The sequence below is a fragment of the Microcaecilia unicolor genome, chromosome 1 (assembly GCF_901765095.1).
Source record: "Microcaecilia unicolor chromosome 1, aMicUni1.1, whole genome shotgun sequence".
NCBI classification, from domain to species: Eukaryota; Metazoa; Chordata; class Amphibia; order Gymnophiona; family Siphonopidae; genus Microcaecilia; species Microcaecilia unicolor.
Window position 1 is genome coordinate 557,048,879 of NC_044031.1, and position 18,807 is coordinate 557,067,685.

At 41.2% G+C, this 18,807-nt stretch overlaps 1 protein-coding gene across 36 annotated transcripts in view; it reads left to right on the forward strand.

Annotated features, from left to right (window-relative positions):
• RIMS2 (regulating synaptic membrane exocytosis 2) overlaps positions 1-18,807 on the forward strand; it is a 1,685,778-nt gene that overhangs the window by 1,532,171 nt on the left and 134,800 nt on the right. For 14 of the 36 annotated variants that reach the window (XM_030217600.1, XM_030217664.1, XM_030217635.1 and 11 more), the window contains one exon: positions 16,489-16,661. The exons of the other annotated variants lie outside the window; for them this stretch is intronic. In XM_030217600.1, the coding sequence (XP_030073460.1) occupies positions 16,489-16,661 (173 nt within the window). The remainder of the gene's footprint in view (positions 1-16,488; positions 16,662-18,807) is intronic. 36 annotated transcript variants of the gene reach the window in all.

An 18,807-nucleotide genomic window follows, 5' to 3' on the forward strand; every position in this document is an offset into this window, starting at 1 on the left:
GATGCTAGGGATTCCCCACATGTGAGAACAAGCAGCCTGCTTGTCCTTGGAGAAATGAAGATACTTACCTGTAGCAGGTATTCTCCGAGGACAGCAGGCTGATTGTTCTCACAAAACCCGGCCTACCTCCCCTTTGGAGTTGTTCTTTCTCTGGTTACTATGCTTTTTGATTTAACTGAAGGGATACGCTTGCGTGACGGGCGGGAAGTTGTCCACCCATGCGCGTGCTGCACGCGCGCCCAGAAGACTCTGACAAAAATCTTTTATATTTGCCGCAAAAATTTGCCGGTCCTGGGCCAACAACGGACATCGACCCACATGTGAGACAATCAGCCTGCTGTCCTTGGAGAATACCTGCTACAGGTAAGTATCTCTGCTTTATCTGCAGTAAAACTAGACCCTCCATGGAATACAACTGGTTGGGTAGAAAACCTAGGCACTTACATTTAGGTTTCAAAAATATATATGCAGAGTACATTGTGCATTTAGTGCTCCTGCTGAAGATGTCATAAACACTAGAGGTAAAGTTTTAGCTGGCCCAGCACAGCAACTTACCTTAACACATATATTCAGCACTGCTATTTGCATAGGTAACAGCACTGGACCTACATGTTCGGTGCTGATTGTGCCACCACTATCCATTTAGTTTAGGCGTGCTATTCAGCAGGTTTAATTTAAATAGATAACAGCCATTAACAGCTGAATACTATCACTAAACCATAATTGTAACAATGTTTCCGCTTCTGCCCCTCCTTTAACCAGCCCATAGTTATATGGATAAATCTGCTCCGGTAGCAATTTCAATAGACCATATTATCTCTGTAAGTTTTAAAAATATACAGATAGGGGAGTTATGTGTTTGCCACCTCACCACCGAAAACATAACTCACACTGAATATCAGTCTGGTATTTTTTTTGTGTACAATCACTTATTCTTCAAATAGAAACTATTTTGGTACTTTGTGTTTGAAGTTTAGGTCAGCGTGCTCAGGCTGAAAAGGATAGTTACTAGTGCAAGTTAAGGGAATAACACACAATTTTGGCATACAACGCGTGTTTAAATGGCCAAATCATGCATTAATGTTTGCAATGTCAAATGCAAGCTGTGCTGTTTAGCTTGCATAATAATGAGGCGCTTTGCATGAATTTGCATCTCATTATGACTTAGCTCACACTGCATTGCCAAATATACAGTATGTTAAGGCCAAATAATGCATTGTGTAAGAGAGGGAAGAGGAGTGGTAGAAGTGGAGGCTCTGCTACAAATTATGTTTAGTGGTGACCCTAATGCTGTCATTTCCAGTGTTTTAAGACAGGGGTCTCTCTCAGCCACTCACAGACAGCTAAATGCGCTGTGATTGACTGAGAGAGACCCCTGTCTGTGATTGGCTGAGAAAGACCTGAAGGGGCATAATCAAAAGGGAGGGACATCAAGTAAGTGGAGCTGTGGCCAAGTGGTTAGAGCACCGGTCTTGTAATTCAGAGGTGGCCATCCAAAAAAGTGCATGTCCAATCCAGAGGTGGCCGTCCAAAAAAGTGCACGTCAGGGAAGGTTGTCCCTAACGAGCACTTGGATTTTTTTTCCCACTTTTTTAAGTTGTATGAAGTCTTTATTGAACGTTTATCAAAACAGCATCACAAAATACAGCACTCCAGAACAAGTAAGTCATAGCATATCTGATCAGCAAGATCTAAACATCCAGAAGTACCATATCCCAACAGTGTGGGCGTCCTCCACTGCATGGGTCCTGCGCAGCCCCAACGAGAGGTGTACATCTCCCATTTTTTCCACGGTGCATGGGGTTGGAAAACGGCTGTGACTCTCCTAATTAGCTCATTATAATAACCTGTAGATCATTTGCATTCCATTTCGTTAGCTGCTACCGTGACAGGATGCCTGGTTGGTGTCCGGGCATGTGAAGGGGACCAGTGCACTACAAATGCTGGCTCCTCCCACGACCAAAGGGCTTGCATTTCGCTGGGTTTGAGATGGCCAGGCCTGGTTTCCATTATGGCTGAAAACCGAAGCCGGCCATCTCTAAACCCGGTGATCTCAACATTTGACCTAAATGTTGAGATTAAGCTGGCCCCAACAGTATTATCGAAAGAAAAGATGACCGGCCATCTTTTTCGATAATGTGGTTGGTTCCGCCCCTTTGCGGAGCCAGCCCCGAAGATGGCCAGCCATATAGATGGCCGGTGCCGTTCGATTATGCCCCTCCATATTACCTATATATGTGCATAGATATTTTACTATTTCAACATTTCTTGAATTTTTAATACTAAAAGATAATGCTGTCAAAGCAAGTGAACTGACAAGCAATTCATAAGCCAAGGAAGTTCAGTCACCTAACATTGGAATTGTTCAAATCCCTAGGCACTGGATGTATGAATGCGACAATGACATAAGATGGTTCTAAGACTACAATACATTTTTCAACATGCAGCAATAATAGCGGAATAGCGTGAACTCCTTGTATACTGCATGCCAATTTGATACTGTTTGACTGCTTATTAAATGCAGCTTGACTGAATGCAACAATCAATCAGACATTTTATTCTCATTGTGTTGCCCTCCTGCTTTGATATTTACGTCATCGTTAAGGATTTGAGCACTTAAACTCATAGAGTTCAGATCTTTCTGCTGTTTCCTTTTGAACATTTGAGTTGAGAAAGGATATTATTTTAAAGTAGTTTATAATGTTCTATAAGACTCTACAAAGAATTATTTTGTTCAAGTATACTTCTAGCAATGTGAAATATAAAAAGACCAGTGATCCTGAAGATGTCACTAGGCACTTCACTAATAATATTAGGGCAGTAGGTTGACAGTGTTATCTAGCAGCTAATAAAATGAACAGTTGTGAAGTGTATCCAATAGGTCGAATAATTTGACTTAAGATGATGGTACAGGAAAAGAGACACTGAAATTGTTACATGTTAATACTGCTATACCTGACTTACCTAATGCTATCATTTCCAGTGTTTTAAGACTGTGGTTCTCAAGCAAGTCTTAGCATCAGACAGATCTACATAGTGTGGTTGTAAAAGTCTAGAATAGGTTGCTTGTAATGTGGCATTCGTTTCATTTCCATTTTCTAAAATTTATATTCCTGTAGTTGGGGAATAAGTCTAGTAGTGGGAAGATTTCTATGGTTGTTCAAAAATGGCAGACAGGTCAGGATCAAGTATGTGTATTTTATATCACATTTATACCACATACTAGGGCTTCTAACCCAGTCCTCAGAATGTGCATGAGATAGATTTGCCTACCAAGGAGGGAAGTGCATGCCAATCTTTCTCATGCACTTTCATGTTGGATATCCTGAAAACCTTTGGTGTGTCCCAAGGACCGATTTAGAAACTCTGCTATATGCTTTGAGTGTGGTTGTTATGCATCTCTAATGGAGGAGAGAAAGACATCTTAAGGTAGAAATTGGAGAGCAAAATGTTATTAATTACCGTTTATGGATGGAGTGTTGGTTTAATAATTATCATAATGAATGCGACTATGCTGAGGCCATAATAATAAAACCACTCTTTAGACTATGGGCATGGTGGTGGGATATTGTCCTTTCATATAGAACCAGAGGTGACTCAAGGCAATCTGCTGCCTGAGCTGAGGAATGAGATGACTTCCCCCTCCCCCTGAGCCCTGTCCCCGTATCCCTGCACTTTCCCACAAAGCACCAAGAACGAGAAGGGGGGGGGGGGGGTCTCAGAAGTATAATCAGAGAATAAGGGTGGTCAGGAGCGATAGCAACAGCAAACCGATAGGAGACAAACAATTAAGGGGCCCTTTTAATTAGCTGCATTAGGTGCTAATGCATGCTTAATGTGACCAAAAAATGGCCTAATGTAGAACATGCTAAAGTGTCTGCATTTGTTTTGGCATTTGCATGCATTAAGCACGAGGTGTTTATTTTTTGTAAAACAAAACATTTAGAGGGCATGTGGTTACCACAGGGTTAATGTGTTAATTTTTTTAATGACCTTGCACTAGTGGTAACAGCATAGGCCACAAATGAAACAAATATTTAAAAAAAGCTTTTATGGTCATACAGGAAGGACCCCGCGTAAGGGGCATGCTAAGCCATTTCTTAGCACAGCTTAGTCAAAGGGCCTCTAAGTTTGTTACAAAATTATGAAAATAGAGAAACCACATAAAACCAAAGTCAACCAGCCTCAACCTTCCCACCTGTTCTGGTATATCTGCAGTAGAACAATTAAATGTTTTCAAACCTTTGTATGTATGCAAACTTGCCAAACATGAATTTTCCAGTGGCTGAGAAGTATAATTCAATGACTAAATACAGGAAAGATCAAATATGTAGTACTCTTGTGTAGATATGTACTCTTAACTGTCTGTTTTCACAATATGACTACCTACCCATCATTACTAATCCGTAACCATATCTTGTATCAGATGTGTATATTGTTGATGCTCAGTTTATTGTTCATATTTGTATACTGCTAACATTTTAGCCATTTGTGTTTTGTTTCATTGATAAAATCAAATAAAAAATATTGGAACTAGAAGGGGTCTTATAGACTTTTTGCAGAATTTCAATGCTCCATTTGGAAAATTTCTAACAAATTAATAAAAAAGAGAAAGAGGGCTGGTTTGGGGATCTATATTCCCATGTTCTATTTTGTGGGATTCAGGCTGTTTGAAAGGGCCCCTTTTTGATCCTTTGAGTAGTTTTTCTTCACGTAATTGTTGGTATTATTTTGTAGCAATTTCCTGTCAACCTGATTGGAATAGTGTTTGATTTCCCTTGCTATTTGTTTTCTTTTTTAAAACTTCTGTATAATTTCAATTTCTTTACTGTTCTTTTGTGTTAAGCCTTAACGTGGTTGTTAACATGGAAAAACAGGCCCTGCAAATATTTCAAGCATTTTGTGGTATTTCATCTGTTTTGTACACTAAGCATGCGTTAACGATTTTTTAAAAAATATTTTTTTTAGTGGGGGAGGCGTATTATGGGCAGAGAATAGGCATCCTGCATATCAGCTAGCATGTTCTGATTAGCACACACTAACCGGATAACACACTAACCGGATAATGCAGATACACGGTACCATCCAAAGTTCCTTCCCATGATCATGTTGAAATTCCATCTTAACTAGTCAATTGTTCTGCCAGCATTTTCCCAAAGGCCCCATGCTCATTCCTGGTGAAAGCGCATTGCACACCTTGGACTGCAGGAGAAGCCTGAGCCTTCTATCTGGAGCGGACTAAAGTCTATAGACAGTCCACCCAGCTTTTTGTTTCTTTTTGATCCCAATAGGATGGGGACTACCATTGTTAAGGTACTGTATCTAGTTGGCTAGTGAACTGCAATCTCCTTCTGCCCAAGCAGGTTTGACATTTGAGGACATGTACGACTCACAATGTTTGAGGTCAACCTCATCTACTAGGTGCCATTGATTCAGAAAGAGGCATTAAAGGAATATTATCATTTTATCAACCTGTGAGCAAATACAAGGGAAGCAATGATATAGTTGTCTGAGATAGAAGAGAATGGCATTGGTAGGGCAAGAAGCAGAAGATGAAGGCTGAAGTAATTTATAAATACAAATACAGATAGAAAAGTATTTAAACATCCAAAAGTAATTGAAGATGATGTTAAATTTGCTTGTGTAGTGATTAAGTAGTTTTTGTTGGCTTCTTCTAATGCATTTTTAGTCAGTGTGGATGAAAATTAGATAGATTTTTTTGTTTTCAACTTGGCACACTAGCTAATCTAATCTGAGAAGATCTGTTATTTGAATATTCTAATATGAGTAAGTGCTTCCACATTAATTTTTTGCAGGTCTTATGTGCTAATTACACGTTGGTACATGAGCTGTGCATTAAAAAACAAAACAAAACTTAGAAAGTGCCACATTAAATCTGGGGTTTAGTGGGCAGGAAAGTCCCACATATTTATCGTTAAACCCAGATTGCAGTTCACTTTAGTAAAAGGGGCCCCAAGAAAAAAAGCTGTTGTTTTAAATCATGCAAATGACCAGGGGCGGTCTTAGCAATTGTGGGTCCCTCTGCAGACCAGTTCGGTGGGACTCCCTGCCTATCCCCGCCCCACCTAGCCCCACCCCTAGTTGTTGATGTATTTAAACATTTTTTTAAATTTCAAATAAAGACAAATCAAGCAAAACTTGTACAGAAAAACTAATTCAAATATGCACAGTGCTATCATAGGAAACCTTTGGGTTTAAAAAGCAAAACCTGTGCATGTAAGGACTGATAAATGAATTTATTTATTTATTAAGATTTATTTACCGCCTTTTGAAGGAATTCAAACTCAAGGGCGGTGTACAATAAGAATAGATCAAACATGAGCAATAGGCAATTACAGCAGTAAAAATATTCAATAACAATACAAAGTTTGGCATACTATACTACTTACAATGTCAACACAATATGTAATAGAACATTATATTGATAGTGAAGGTAAGCAAAGATGGAGTATATAGATAGGTAAGAGAGTAAGAAGAGTTAGAAAGTAAGGTAAGTTATTTAAAGAAAGTTGCACATGAGGTCAGAGAGAAATATGATCTCAGGGTAGGAGTGGATGAATTAAAACAAATCCACTTAATATGTAATACTTGGTCAGCAATAATGGAACAGTGATTGAATATTCACATAGTAAGCTGCTTGAGCCACAGATTAATTTTCCACTTTTGTATGAACTTGGCTACTAATATTATTCTGAACTGGACAATGCTGGCGCATTTAGACTGACTCTAGACACTTCTGCACGAAGGAAACCCTTCCCTCATTAGTCAATACCTTCTCTGTGAAACAGTAGTAATAATAATAATAATAATAAGCACATACATTTTTATAATATACCACTGCATTCCACAAAGGAAAGGAGCAAGTTCCTACATGTCATCTTTTTTTCTTTTGATGTAATCACAGGGAAAAAAAAAGATTTTAAATCCTCCCAGGTTTCAGTCTAAGTAATTATGTTTTAATGTGGGATAAAATGCACACAATAAGTAAATAAATAAATAGAAACTCTGAATGTTTTAGCATTTAGTTCTCATAGCATGGTGTCTGTTTAGTGGCCCTTTACCAGGAGAAATAAAAATCTCTGCAGAATGAAATATACTACTACGAGGGTGTCCTCTTTAACCAGCCCCTCCAAATGACACAGATATTACCTTTGATTTTTTTTTTTACTGTATCCTCCCATCCCTTCCTTTAAGCAGCTCCTCCAAACGACACAGATATCACCTTGATTTTTTTTTTTTACCTGTATGCCTCCCTCCTGTCCCTTTAACAGCCCCTCCAAACGACACAGATATTACCTGAATTTCTTTTACAGTATTCTCCTCAGCCACCCACCTACCTATTCCACACCGCATCCCCGCTCCCCCAAGCCACAGGGTGCCCTCCTGGCATCTGAAGACACCATGGTGGTATAGTGGAGTCTCCTGACCATTGCCGGCGCTGATCCTCTTGCTGCTGCATCTTCTTAAAATGGCTGCCGAGACTTCCAACGATGGTCTCACAAGACTTCAGCGGAAGTCTTGGCACCATTTTTAAAGAGCGATGCTGCAACAAGGCATCAGCGCCGGCAGCGGTCAGGAAAGACTGGGGATCTTTCCTACCCCAAGACTCCACTACATCACCAGGGTGGCTTCAGGTAGGGTGCTGGGAGGGCACCCTGCGGCTCAGGGGAGGGGAGGCAAGGAGTCATATCGTAGCAGTGGCGGGGAGTGGGAGGGAGCGCCGCAGGGTCCTATGCGACCGCTCCATCTCGCCCCTGCCTAAGACCAGCCCTGCATATGACTTGCCACAGATGTCTGTTGAAAGTCTTGTGATATAACTTTAAGCCTTTGGTTAGCTGCTACTTTATTCAATAAAGATTTTCCTAGCATAGGTATATATAGACTATACTGGCAGACAACAAATACTAAAGTGCAACATAAAAAAGCACCATAAACTCGACACAATTTCATAAAATACACTAAAATACAAACAAATAAAAATGTAAATTTGAAATTAATTCAAGCCTAAAATCAAGAAAAATAAAAACAGCTCCAGTATTTCTAAATAGATAAACCCAAAGCTGAATCACTGAGTACCATAAACAAAAGCCTTGATTTCTCCTTCCATACACATTAAGGATACTCCCTTCCTTGCTACTGTTCTCCTTTTAGACCTTATCTGGGCTCCCTGACTGTCACAGAACAACTTGATACCTTAAAGTCCAAGGCTTTATTCTCTCTACTGCAGGTTCCTCTCCTCCTCTGCAAATCCATCCAACTCCTGGATCAAGTACCAGGTGGCTGACTTTTTCTATTTTTCCTTCTTCTCTACATAGCAAAACTCTTCAGATCACTACTTCTCTTGACGGTCTGTCTGAATCATCCCCAAGTGACTTCCCTGTAGGGCACTAGAAACAGAAAAAAGTTTCTTGTCTTTCCTGCTCTGGACAAAAAAAAAATCTATTTCTTCTCTGTAGAGATCTTCCTGGATCTCCCTGGGACAAGAGCCTTCCTTGCTTCTTCTTCTACCTCTTGTCTGACCCCTAAAGGGAAGTGTTACAATACCCATGAGTATGTCACTCCCTAGAGCACTGTTTTGGCACACCTCCTCAAGAACTCAGTCTCCCTCGTGGCTAACTAATTCCTTTGGACTGTACCATTGTGGCCATTCCTTTAGGAGAGTGCCATGGCAAATGTATAGCCTTTATCCACTCTCTCAGTCAGCTATATTCATGTGTTCTCCATTGAGATGAGAACAGCCATAGAGAGCAAAGTCCCTGCCTACTTAACTAGAAAAAGTTAAATTGCTTACCTAAACCTTAATATGTAGATTCAACAATATCATGGCAACAATTCCTTATACTGAAAAATAGTATATCATATGCTTACTGAATCAAAATTATTTCTTACTTCATTTTGGTAACATGATTGAGGGTGTGGCTTGGATCCATCACAAACACAGTCATATGTGCAGGGCTTGCAACAAAAAGAAAATACTTTATTGTTATGACTGAACATATGCACCCCTGTTCCTTCACAGACTTTAAACCGGGCACTATAAAGTCCTCTTATTTCTCTCTTCCAAGGGCTGGCTCACAGCCTAGCCCAATACAGTGATTATTAACGCCTTCTTCTTGGGTCCCTCTGGACACACACCAAAAGCAAGTACCTTCTGAATACCAATTCAATGTTTCTCCTACCTTGATATTCCTTCCCCACTCAGACTCTGGGGGTTAAGCGTGAGCCACTCTGAATCCTTGATCTTCTCCTCAGGTACTATAGCTCAGCTTAGAATGGAGTTCTTTTCCTTTGGGACCTCCCTCTGGAAGTCTCCTACACTTGGGGCCCCCCCTTCTCTACACTGACTCAGGGCATTTAACCATGGGCATTGTTTGGGGGGGTGCTGCCCCCCCCCCCCAAACGCAGGACTGGCACAACATGCTCTTGGTCCCCTCCTTCCCACCCTCAGCTCCCCGAAAGCCCTTCTCTCCCCGACAGCCTCCTCTCCGTTCCTTTCTGCCCCCCCCCCCCGCACATTTAAATATTTTATTTCAGCAGCGACGACAGTGAAGAACAGAACAGCAAGCGGGCTCGCCTCCAGCCTTTCCCTTCCCTCACAGTGTCCCGCCTCCTATATGACTTATTTCCTGTTTCCGCGAGGGCGGGACACTGTCTGTGAGGGAAGGGAAAGGCTGGAGGCGAGCCCGCTTGCTGTTCTGTTCTCACTCTCGTCGCTGCTGAAAATAAAAAGGTTTTGCGGGGAGGGGGGAGGCAGGCAGGCAGGAAACAGAGAGGAGGGCTGTCGGGGAGAGAGGTCAAACATTGGATGTGGAGGAGAGGGCAGGGGCAGAGAAGAATCGCTGGAGGGGAGGGCAGAGGAGTGAGGAGAATTGCTGGATGGATGGATGGATGGGGGCAGGGGACATTTGCTGGATATGGGGTGGAGGAGGGGCGGGGAGAATGGAGAGTTGCTGGATATGGATGGAGAGGAGGGAACTAGAACTCGGGGACTGCAAAGGGGGTAGCTGGGGAAGTCTTTGGACATGGATGGGAGAGGAGGGGGGTCAAAGGAGAATTGTTGGACAAAGATATGGGGGAGGGGCAGAGGAGAAATCGCTGGACATGGAGAGGAGGGGAGGGCAGGGGAGAGAGTATAATTGCTGGACATGGATGGAGGGGACAGGGGAGAAGGAAATTTGCTGGATATGGCATGGATGGATGAGAAGGCAGGGGAGGATGGAGCATTGCTGGACATGGATGGATGGATGGAGGGGAGGAGAGAGGAGAGTTGCTGGACATGGAGGGGAGGGGAGGGAAGACAGGAAGGAGATGCACATTGATGGAGGGGAGGGCAGGGGGATGAGAACAGAAATCGCTGGGCATGGAGGGGAGGGCAGGATAGAGAGGAGAATTGCTGGACATGGATGGAGGGAGCAGGGGAGAGAGGAAATTTGCTGGATATGGATGGATGGAGGAGTGGGCAGGGGAGAATGGAGAGTTGCTGGACATGGATGGATGGAGGAGAGGGAAGTCAGGAAAGAGATGCACATTGATGGAGGAAAGGAAGAGAGGAGAAATGCTGGACATGGATGGTGTGGAGGGCAGGGAAAGAGGAGAAATGTTGGACAAAGATGGAGGGAAGGAATGACGAAGGAGATGCACACGGATGGAGCGGAAGGAGAGAGGAGAAATGCTGGAAATGGATGAAGGGGAGGGGAGTGAGGAAAATGCTGGATATGGATGGAGGGGAGGGGAGTGAGGAAAATGCTGGATATGGATGGAGGGGAGTGAGGAAAATGCTGGATATGGATGGAGGGGAGGGAGTGAGGAAAATGCTGGATATGGATGGAGGGAAAACTGCTGAATTTAAGGGCTGGATCGGAACACTTTGAGAGAGTAGATACTGAAGCTCGAGGAAGGGTAGGGACAGGGCTACAGATGGTAGACAGGATGCATAAGGACACAGGAGGATGGTGGACATGGTGAGTGAAAATATATCAAATGGAAAGAAGACACTGCCATAAAACAGAAGACACTGGGACCAAAGCAAATAGAAAAACTAAATGATCAGACAACAAAGGTAGAAAAAGTATTGCATTCAGAATTTATTATTGGAAAATGTCAGCTTTTGGAAATGTGCATCTGTGATATTTTGCATGTAAGTTTCAATTTGTTCTAGTATTTGTGCATACCGAGTCTAACTTCTTGAGGTAACTTTCCAGTTCAGTATTTTGCCTTTATATTTTTTTATTTCTAGTTTCCTTGTGTCATATCTGTTGTCATGTGTTTTTCATTGTGTTCAAGGTAGCAGTATTCTGCTAGTGTGTAGCAGGGGCGTAGCCAGACTTCCGTAGGAGGGGGGGTCCAGAGCTCGAGGGGAGGGGCACATTTTAGCCCCCCCCCCGCCGCCGCCCCCTCCGCCGCCATTGTCCCCCCCCCCCGCAGCGAACCCTCCCCCGCCGCTACCTACCTTCCGTTTTGCTGGCGGGGGACCCCACTCCCCGCCAGCCGACGTCCTCTCCGACCGTTCTGCTGCAGAGAAAAGTCTTCTTCCTTGCATGCTGACGTCCTGCACGTTGTACGTGCAGAACGTCAGACTCAGAGAACACTGGTGTGTAGTATTTGCAGCCCTTTTTTTTTTTTTTTTTTTTTTTTTTTTTCCATTAGGTAGTGTACTGGTGTTTAGAGCACGGTGTAATTATAGTGCTGCCTTTTTCATGCATAAGGTTGTAGCTTGTCCTGTCCTTGGAATTAGTGCTGTTATTGTTTGGTAAGGTTATGAGTGGTTTTGCACAAGTTTGTGTATAGTGTTTTGCAGTGGAGAGATTGTGTGTTGGCCTTACTGAGGTGGCACCAAAACATCAGAAAGGGTTTTAGAGCCTGAATCATGACACACTACCTCTTGAAGGATCTACATATAGAGCTTATGCATTTCTAAGGTCTACACTGGCATGGTATGGGAAAGGAGGTGGGGAGTACTACTGGAGAGGAAGAGGGAGTGCTGGGTAAGGAAGAAAGAAGGAAGGAAGGAAGGGAGAAAGAGCTGGCTTTTTTGGGAATAACCATAATGAATATGTATGAGATATCTCATAAATATTCATTATGGTTATTCCCAAAGAAGCCAGCTCTTTCTCCCTTCCTTCCTCCATATTAGCATATTTATTTGCATATATATGCAAATGAATATGCTAATATGCCCTGCCCCATCCTTTGCCCTCCCAAATTGAGACAGTCAAACTACTTCCATACATTTAACTCAAGCCAGGTCTGAGGCCCCACCCCTCTGACTAAGCCCCTGATACGACATGTTAGTGCCACATATAAGGAAGTTTAATAGACAGGAGTGGAAGTGAGCCTATCTAGTCTGTTTTCTACTTCCCCACACAGCCATCATTGCCATACACTCAAACAAAGCAAGCAAACATATGAGCTGCTGCATCCACGTTGTTGTTTTTTTTTTTATTGTTGGTCTATCTGTAACAAGTCTAAAGCTGTTCAGTTGGATAGGCAGTGCCTTAAAGGTGGAGGAGAGAAGAAATAATTTATTATCACTAAAACAGCTTCAAAAATTATTGCACCTGGTAGATATAGCAATTATAAACCTCTGTACTGTAGTTTGGGCTCATTTTTCTTCACTGTTCGCTAATACAGATGGCCAGATTTCAGTGAGGATATCCTGTTTCCTATGGGTTCATCTTAATTGCTGTAATCTGCCCTTGATAAGCCTGGTGCTAGAAAGATGATGGAAAATACTGAAATTAAATGGAAGTGAATTAAACTCTTCTTTCATTGGGGCACATGGAATCACATTGTCATCTGTTTTGTAGAAGTTTACCTTTAGATACACAGATGGATTATTCTGTTTTGAACATGTTTCAGGGGCAAGTGGTTTTATAAGTCAAATAAAAGTAAATATTGTTTCATGCAGATCTCTTTTGTTTAAACATAAAATGGGCTATAGTGCCTAATGCAGACCATTGGTTTCTTATATTTTGTTCTTGTGATGATTTATACCGTGCCATAATAAAGGAGCTCATTGTGAACACTATCCACCCTAAAAGGTTGTTTTGTGGCTGTATATGAGGAATTGTGATATTGAATATAAAAAGTGTATGTTTGTGGTCCCTAGTCATGCATCCTAAGTTTATATAATCCTTTCAAGAAATTCAGTTAATCATTTAACTTAACCACAGAGGCATGGTATGGTCGCATTTTCAGTATGGTAATACTAGGGCCCAGCTAAGGAATAGATTATTTTGAGTTAGTCTTTACTGGACCAAACTTGCATTCCTTGTGCCATCACTATCCAGCAGGTAGGCAGTATCTTAAAAGGTGGAGGACAAGGTTTTTTTGTTTGTTTGTTTTACATTTATATCATACATTATACCAAGCAAAGTCAGGTTCAATGTGGCTTACATTTGAAAATAGGGTGAGACAGAATAATAGAATTCAGTTATATCTTGGGAACAAATAGATGGATATGTGTGAAACATTTAACAAAGTTGAGATTAGCATATATACCCAACTTGGCATTTAAAGTTTGTCCTTTAATGATATCACATTTTCAGAAATCATAGTCATAAGTATTGGCAGTTATTCAAAGATTATATCACATGCATCCATCATATTGCAAAAGTAAACAATAATTTTTACAGAGTACATCCAACATTTAATTTTTATTTCCTTATTTCCATCTTCCAAAATTCCAGACAGCAGATGTACAGATCAGCAAGACCCAAAGCACTCCAAAACAAGTAAAGTCAGAAACAGCACAGTTTCAGAGCTGCCAAGTTACCCATTCCAGGAGGGAGACTCTTTGGCCGGTCCTGGTTTTAAACTTATATCCCAAAGCAGTGTGGGAGTTGTAGTCCATGATTCTATCCATTGAAATCAGTGCTGCAGGTACCATAATGCGCCAGGATGAGGTTGGCAGAAATCCAGGACAGGCCAAACAGTCTGCCTCCAGGAATGAGTAACTTGGCAACTGTGCAGTTTATACCTAATTATTCAAACACCCTTAACATTCACCTTTGGGTTTAAAAAGCAAACCATGTGTATGTAAGGTGTGGATAAACAAATTAAAACAATCAAAGTTTAAAGCAATGCCCATATGTAATAGGTAGTAGCATAATGAAACAATGATGGAATATTCACCTAGCAGGCAGCCTGAGCCAACAGATTATTTTCCACTGAACATAATTGAAAGACTCCAGAGGGAACTGGAGAGTCATGGGATAGGAGGTAGTGTTTCTATTGTGGATTAAAAACTGGTTAAAAGCTAGAAAACAGAAAGTAGGGTTAAATGGTCAGTATTCTCAATGGAGAAGGGTAGTTAGTGGGGTTCCCCAGGGGTCTGTGCTTGGACCGCTGTATTTTAACATATTTATAAATAACCTAAAGATGGGGGTAACTAGTGAGGTAATTAAATTTGCTGATGACACAAAGGTATTCAAAGTAGTTAAATCGCGGGATGATTGTGAAAAATTACAAGAGGACCTTGGGAGACTGGGCGTCTAAATGGCAGATGACATTTAATGTGAGCAAGTGCAAAGTGATGCACGTGGGAAAGAGGAACCCGAATTATAGCTACGTCATGCAAGGTTCCACGTTAGGAGCCACTGACCAAGAAAGGGATCTAGATATCGTCATTGATGATACGTTGAAACCTTCTGCTCAGTGTGCTGCGGTGCCTAAGAAAGCGAATAGAATGTTAGGTGTTATTAGGAAAGGAATGGAAAACAAAATGGGGACGTTATAATGCCTTTGTTTCGCTCCGTGGTACGACCGCTCCTCGAATATTGTGTTGAATTCTGGTCGCCGCATCTCAAAAGAGATGTAGTAGAATTAGAAAAGGTGCAGAGGAGGGCGACGAAAATGATAAAGGGAATGGGATGACTTCCCTATGAGGAAAGGCTAAAGCAGCTGGGCTCTTCAGCTTGGAGAAAAGACGGCTGAGGGGAGATATGATAGGGTCTATAAAATAATGAGTGGAATGGAACGGGTAGACATGAAGCATCTGCTTACGCTTTCCAAAAATACAAGGACTAGGGGGGCATGCGATGAAGCTACAAGTAGTAAATTTAAAACGAATCAGAGAAAGGTTTTCTTCTCTTGACGTGTAATTCAACTCTGGAATTCATTGCCAGAAAATGTGGTAAAGGCAGTAGCTTAGCAGAGTTTAACACTGGTATGGACGGCTTCCTAAAGGAAAAGTCCATAGACCATTATTAAATTGGACTAGGGGAAAATATTTCTGGGATAAGCAGCATAAAATGTCTTATACTTCTTTTAGGATCTTGCCAGGTATTTGTGACCTGGATTGGCCACTGTTTGAAACAGGATGCTGGGCTTGATGGACCTTTGGTCTGTCCCAGTATGGCAATACTTGTGTACTTAAACTTTGTTTGAACTTGGTGGCTAATAGTGTGCTGCAGTGGTCAATGTTGGCACATTTAGACTGACTAGGTAGCACTGCCCTCATTATTCAATATCTGTCTTTGAAATAACAGTAATAAAATATCAAGTGTATTTTTATAATATATCTCTGCAATCCACAAAACAAAAGCAGCAAGTTCCCACATGCCATCTTTTCTTTTGATCAAGGCACAGGAAAAAAAAGATTTAAAATGCTCCTAGGTTTCAATTTAATTCATATTTAATGTAGGGTATAAATGTCATAGATAATAGGTAGAAACTCTGAATGTTGACCACCTGATTCTCATAACATGATGTCTCTTTTAGTGGCCCTTTACCAGGAGAAAAAAAATCTCTGCAAGAAAATAACTCATGCTAGGATAACCCTATAACTAGCCTCTCCAAATGACACACTGATTACGATTTATAACAAAGTACTACTCTACCTATAAAAAGTAATTCCGTTATTATACTTCTTATGTGTACATCCGTATGCTGCACAAGCCGGCATGTTTGAAAACATAAGTGAGATTAAATAAAAATGCTACCAACATTAAAGAGCGACAATGTGAACGCAGCAGCTCATAGGTTTATTTGCTTTGTTTTAAGAGTACAGCAATGACAGCTGTGTGGGGAAGAGGAAACTGAGACTGACCTAATTGGTTTCAACGTTTGGCGTCACTTGGTCTCCTGTCTATTAAACCCCCTTGGCCACATGCTGTAAGGTAGCTTAACTGCACAATTAGTGAGGAGTGCTCTTAGGGACACCTGTCGCTACGCCATTGACTCCTTCACACTAATCAAAACAAGAAATTGTGTGGTGAGACAATATATGGACTGCATACTCATGTACTCTGTTTCAACAAATCAGGATGCTTCATTTCTCCATATCATTTGTTTAAGTTGCTTTTTTTGTACCGTTCTAAGGACTAGATCATCAGAAAAGACTATGTTGGAATTATGATAATCCTGTTTTATGTAAGAACTTTAAATTGTTACAGAGTACAGACATCTTCAACAGTATACTTCCTAGTAGCTAGACTGAAATGACTTTTGTATTTGATGTATTTACAGTATCGATCGGGACGAGAACCCCAGCCAGGCTCAGATAATATTTCTAATAAATCTTCAGACAGCGATGTGAGTGATGTGTCTGCTGTTTCAAGGACAAGTAGCGCTTCTCGTTTCAGTAGTACAAGCTACATGTCTGTTCAGTCTGAACGACCAAGAGGGAACAAGAAAATTAGGTAAGTAACAGAAAATTGTAAAAGTAGCCACTTGTGAACATCTTTTCAGCTGCACAGAGATTTTTCAGGGTATACATTAACAATACGTATATTGAAAACATAAAACAAAGCAGCACATAACATTTTGTTTGAGGGCAAAGCTGAAGCTGTTAATGGATTGAGTATATTGGCCCATATTGCTACATAATACAAATAACTTTTTTTTCAGCTTATATCTAATGTTATGACAGTTAATATTTGTCATAAGAACATCTGTTGCTATTCTCTCCTGTCCAAAAATGTTGGTGAATTGGGCCCAGTATATATATGTACAATACCACCATTCCCTCAAGGCAGTTATTACTCCTATTCTAAAGAATTGAAAAAAAAGCTGAGGATGGGTATTCTAGCTTTCATCCCATTTCTAATTTGTCTTTATTGACTAAAGTCATTGAGAGGATAGTTCTTTAAAAACTGACTGATTTTTGTTGAGAAAAAAACAATCATTGCACAAAAAACAGTCAGGTTATAGGCATCATCACAATACCGAGTCCCTTTTGTGCTCGATAGTGGATGATGTGCTAGTGATGGGGGATCAAGGTTATAATACCTTGTGCCTTCAGCTCAATTTGAGTGCTGCATTCAGTACCATTTGCCATATAAATCTGCTCAATTTGATTGATAAGGTGGGATTCATTCCACTGTATTGAAGTGATTTGAGTCATATTTTAATAACCAAACTCAGGATGTTTGCTGGAATCAGATGTTATCCCCCCTAAGGAACTGAGGAGAGGGTGTCCCTCAGGGTTCCTGGCTTTCACCTTTGCTTTTCAGTTTATATCTTGGAAAACTGATGGAGCTTTTGGACAGTTGGAATTATAAATTTTATTTGTTTGGAGATGATATTCAGCTTCTTGTCTTTGTACAAGATAATCAGTCTCAAGTGATGTGCGATTTGAATTGTAAATTGGTAATGTTGGAGAACTGGTTAAGAAACCATGAGTTGATCCTAAATGTTGATAAATCTGTTGCTATGTGGCTACCTCAGAAATCTAAACCACTTGTTACTTAGCCAGTGACGCAGGGTGAATCAATTCCTCTCAAAGATGAAATCATTACTCTGGAATTTCATTGTAATAATGCTCTAAAGTTGACAGACATATTAGTAGCGTTGTAAGCTCATACTATTTCCATTTACGGCTGATTCGTCAGTTGAAACCTTTTCTGACTCAGGACTCAATGCACAAAGCTTACTGAGCTTGCAACGTTTTATTTAGACTAATTTTATTCTAAATAAAATGTTTTTGAGGCTTTCAGCCACTGCTTTACTGTGCATGGGAGCAGCATCCATACATCCTATGCTAATGAGCTTGCTAGCATTAAAATGAGCTCATTAGCTATTCCATCCAAGGTTAAAGTGCTCATTAACTATTCTGTGGAATGCACAGAAAACCGGTGCATCAAAAACCCCTGGCATAGCAGCAAATAACTAACGACAGCTTTGGAACTGTCATTGGGAGGGTCCCGTGCTAAACTTTCTTGTCAGTGCTGAGCCTGGGCAGACTTATACAGTCTGTGCCAGAGCCGGTGGTGGGAGGCAGGGATAGTGCTGGACAGACTTATACGGTCTGTGCCAGAGCTGGTGGTGGGAGGCGGGACTGGTAGTTGGGAGGCGAGGATAGTGCTGGGCAGACTTATACAGTCTGTGCCAGAGCTGGTGGTGGGAGGCGGGGTTGGTGGTTGGGAGGCGGGGATAGGGCTGGCCAGACTTATACGGTCTGTGCCCTGAAGAGGACAGTACAAATAAAAAAGTAGCACATATGAATTTATCTTCTTGGGCAGACTGGATGGACCATGCAGGTCTTTTTCTGCCGTCATCTACTAAGTTTACTATGTTTACTATATAAGTTTAAGATAGTATACTCAGCAGTCAAGCTTATATAAATAAACTGACCGCAAATCCACGTAAAGTTATCTAGCTAATATCACACTGTGCTTTTCAGCACAGATATCAGTGGCAGGTAATAAAATGATGCCAGACCATATAAAACAAAAAAAGATTCTCTATAATCAAAACTGCTCACAGTTTTGGTTATAGCAAATATTTTTTTTGTTTTATACGGTCTGGCATCTTTTTGATTCTCTTCCTCATTAATGTTGTAGGTAA